The sequence below is a fragment of the Silene latifolia genome, chromosome 7 (assembly GCF_048544455.1).
Source record: "Silene latifolia isolate original U9 population chromosome 7, ASM4854445v1, whole genome shotgun sequence".
NCBI lineage: Eukaryota > Viridiplantae > Streptophyta > Magnoliopsida > Caryophyllales > Caryophyllaceae > Silene > Silene latifolia.
In genome coordinates, this window is record NC_133532.1 from 100,916,909 (window position 1) to 100,920,347 (window position 3,439).

Genomic DNA, 3,439 nt, shown 5'->3' on the forward strand with positions numbered 1-3,439 from the left:
AAAATATTTGAAATGAATACCGAGTAACGTTAGAGAGAGAATGTTAGAGAGAGAATGTGATTTAGGGTTCTTCTTTTCTTATTAGCAATGGCTAGACAAAGGAAAAATTTCCCTAAATCTAGTAGATTAATTAGAGTAATAGCAAATAATAATACCAAAAACACTAAAAATCAAAAAAATAATAGTAATAATACATCAAGTAATAATAGTTCTGGGTCTCGATATCGTGTGATTTCTCAGAATGATCAGGATATTGATGACGATGCGGTACAAACTCAGGAACCGTCCTCTCTTATCCGTCCTTACAATCTGAATGAGGTCATGGAGTCTATTTTGGAGGAGGATTCTGAGGAGGATTGGGAGGAAGTTTCGCGCAAGGATAAGTCGCCAAGGCCTGATTCTTCATCAACATCTAGGGTAAGTAGCCTGAAACTTACTGAATCCGATGTTAAGAGTGAATTGGATTATTGGTCAACGGCGGTCTATTGCTATGTGTTGGGTGCAAACCCGCCATGGAAGGTGTTAGATGGCTTTGTTAAGCGTGTTTGGCCTGAGGCTGAAAACGTTGCTTTCCATTCTAATGGCATCTTTATGGTTAGGTTTAAAACTGAAGAAATTAAGATTAGGGTTCTGCAGGCGGGTCCGGTGTTCTTTGATAACAAACCTGTGGTTATCAAGGAATGGACTCCGTCTTCTAAATTGATTAGGGAAGCTATTGATGTGGTTCCTATTTGGATCAGATTTTATGGTCTTCCATTAAAATTCTGGGGAAATGCTCTTAAGAAGATAGCTAACCTAGTGGGTACTCCCCTACGGTGTGACAGCAATACTCAATTAAAAACTTTCTTGGGATACGCTCGAATTATGGTTGAGGTCACTGTTGGGAAAGAGTTACCTGATGTCGTGGAGTTTCAGGATGAATTGGGAAACCCTCATAGACAAATTGTTCATTATGAGTGGAAACCTACCATCTGCACTGAGTGTAAGGCTATGGGGCATCTTGGACGTGATTGTAGGAAGAAACAGAAAGTTCAACCTCAGAAACGCAAGATGTGGGTACCTAAGAAGGTTGTTCCTGAAGTCCCTAAGGCCGGGAATCACTTTCGTGGTAGCTAGTAAGTCAAGGGAGAAGACTAGAACTGTTGAAAGGAACACTGGACCAGGGGTGTTTGTAACTCCTATGCCTTTCCAGTCTGTGTTCTCACCTGCTAGTATCATCACTCAGATGACAAGGCAGGGGGGGATAGGGTTTGGTAGTCATAGAAGGACATTTCTGGAAGTAGTTGAACGCTCTATTCAGATAAGAGAGGTTTGTGAACCTGGAAAGGAAGGTCCTGAGTTAACTATTGAAAATGGGTAGCATTGGGTTTTGGAATGTGAGGGGATTTAATAGTATGAATAAGCAATCTGAGGTTAGAAGATTTTTGCAGCTGAATAATGTAGGACTTTTTGGTATTCTTGAAACTAGAGTTAGAAGACATGCTATCAATAAAGTACATTCTGGCTTAGGGATGAACTGGTTCATGCTTAACAATATTGATGATCATGAAGGGGGCAGAATCTGGCTTGTTTGGGACCCTATGAATTATAAAGTTGAGCTGGTAAGTAGTCATGCTCAGGTTATGCATTCTAGGGTTACTTTCTTACCTACTGGTGTTAAATGGTGGTTATCAGTAGTGTATGGCTTCAATAGGGTTGCTGAGAGAGCTCCTCTCTGGGATTCTCTTAATCTTATGGCTGCTGTGGTGTCTGGACCATGGCTGGTCATGGGAGATTTTAATAATGTTTTGGCCATGGATGAGAGGATAGGGTCTGGAATTACTGTTGCTGAGTTAAAGGGGTTTCAGGAGTGTGTGGCCACTTGCGGGTTAATGGATGCTCCTGCTCAGGGGGCCTTTTTCACTTGGAATAATAAACATGATGCTGGGGATATGGTGTTTAGTAGGATTGATAGAGTGCTAATCAATGATGAGTGGTTAGCTCAATTCTCTGAGGCTGACATTACTTTTCACCCTGAGGGCCTCTATGATCACTGCCCATGCACAATTACTCTCTGGCCAACTTGTGCTAAAAAGAAAGGTAGTTTTAAGTTTTTCAATATGTGGGGAAAGGATGCCAACTTCCTGACAATTGTTAAAGATATCTGGGAGACTCAGATTGAGGGATTTACTATGTTTCAGATTGCTAACAAACTCAAAGCTCTGAAACAGCCCTTGAAAGAGTTGAATAAGAATAGTTATTCTAATGTTGAAACTGCTGCCAAGGTTTCTCAGCTCCAGTTATTTGATTTGCAAAAACAGCTTCATCAATCTCCCACTGATATTCTTCTTGGTGGGTCATTGTTAAGGAAGCCGTAAATCGCATGAGGGACTTGGATGCGGCTTGGAAAAGTTTCCTTAGTCAGAAAGCTAAGGCTCATTGGTTGTGTGATGGAGATGACAATTCTCAATATTTTCACAGTCTTATTAAAGCTAGACGTCTTCATAACAGGGTCTTGTGCATCCAGGACTATCAGGGTATTACTCATACTACCTTTGATGGGATTGAAAAGGCTTTTCAAGATTATTATATCCAGCTTCTGGGGTCTAGTAAACATGTTGGGGATGTGCATTATCCTACTGTTAGGCATGGGAAGGTGGTGAGTTTGGCTCAATCTAGGGAGTTGATTAGCCCTGTATCTCATGAGGAAATTAAAGAGGCCTTGTTTTCTATTCCTGCTAACAAGGCGCCAGGTCCTGATGGTTACTCTTCTCAATTTTTCAAGGATGCTTATAATATTGTGGGTTCTGACATTGTTAAAGCTGTGAAGGAGTTTTTTGATTCTGGTAAGCTTCTGAAACAAATTAACTCCACTACCTTGACTCTTATTCCCAAGAAAGAGAGACCTATAAGTGTTGCTGATTTTAGGCCCATAGCCTGTTGCAATGTCATTTATAAGACTATTTCTAAGGTGATTTGCAATAGGTTGGCTAAGGTTCTCCCTGAGATTATAAGTCCAAACCAAAGTGCTTTTATCAAAGGGAGGGAGATTGTGGATAATATCCTTATTTGTCAGGATTTAGTCAGACTTTACAATAGGAAAACCTGTTCCCCTAGATGCATTATGAAAATTGATCTTAAGAAAGCTTATGATTCTATTGAGTGGAAGTTTATTGAGCAGATGTTAATAGCTCTTAGATTTCCTCCTCAGATGGTCACTTGGATTATGGTGTGTGTTTCATCCCCTTGGTTTACAATTTCTCTTAATGGTTCCAGTTTTGGCTACTTTCAGGGGAAAAGGGGTATTAGACAGGGTGATCCTATGTCTCCTTTGATTTTTACCATTTGTATGGAATATTTGAGTAGGATCCTTGATGTGGTCACTGATAAGTTGGACTTCAATTTTCATCCTCTTTGTAGAACTATGAAGCTCAGTCATCTATATTTTGCAGATGATTTG

The 3,439-nt window shown here is 40.2% G+C and overlaps 1 protein-coding gene across 1 annotated transcript; it reads left to right on the forward strand.

The window, feature by feature from the left end:
- The first annotated feature begins 1,352 nt into the window (after positions 1–1,352).
- Positions 1,353–2,357, forward strand: LOC141590417 (uncharacterized). The gene has a single exon (XM_074411011.1). It carries the CDS (start codon positions 1,353–1,355, stop codon positions 2,355–2,357), a length of 1,005 nt encoding a protein of 334 aa, XP_074267112.1.
- Positions 2,358–3,439: the final 1,082 nt, after the last annotated feature.

Bases quoted from the DNA above. Each gene is read 5' to 3' on its own strand.
- LOC141590417 (XM_074411011.1), top strand. From the start codon at position 1,353: ATGGGTAGCATTGGGTTTTGGAATGTGAGGGGATTTAATAGTATGAAT.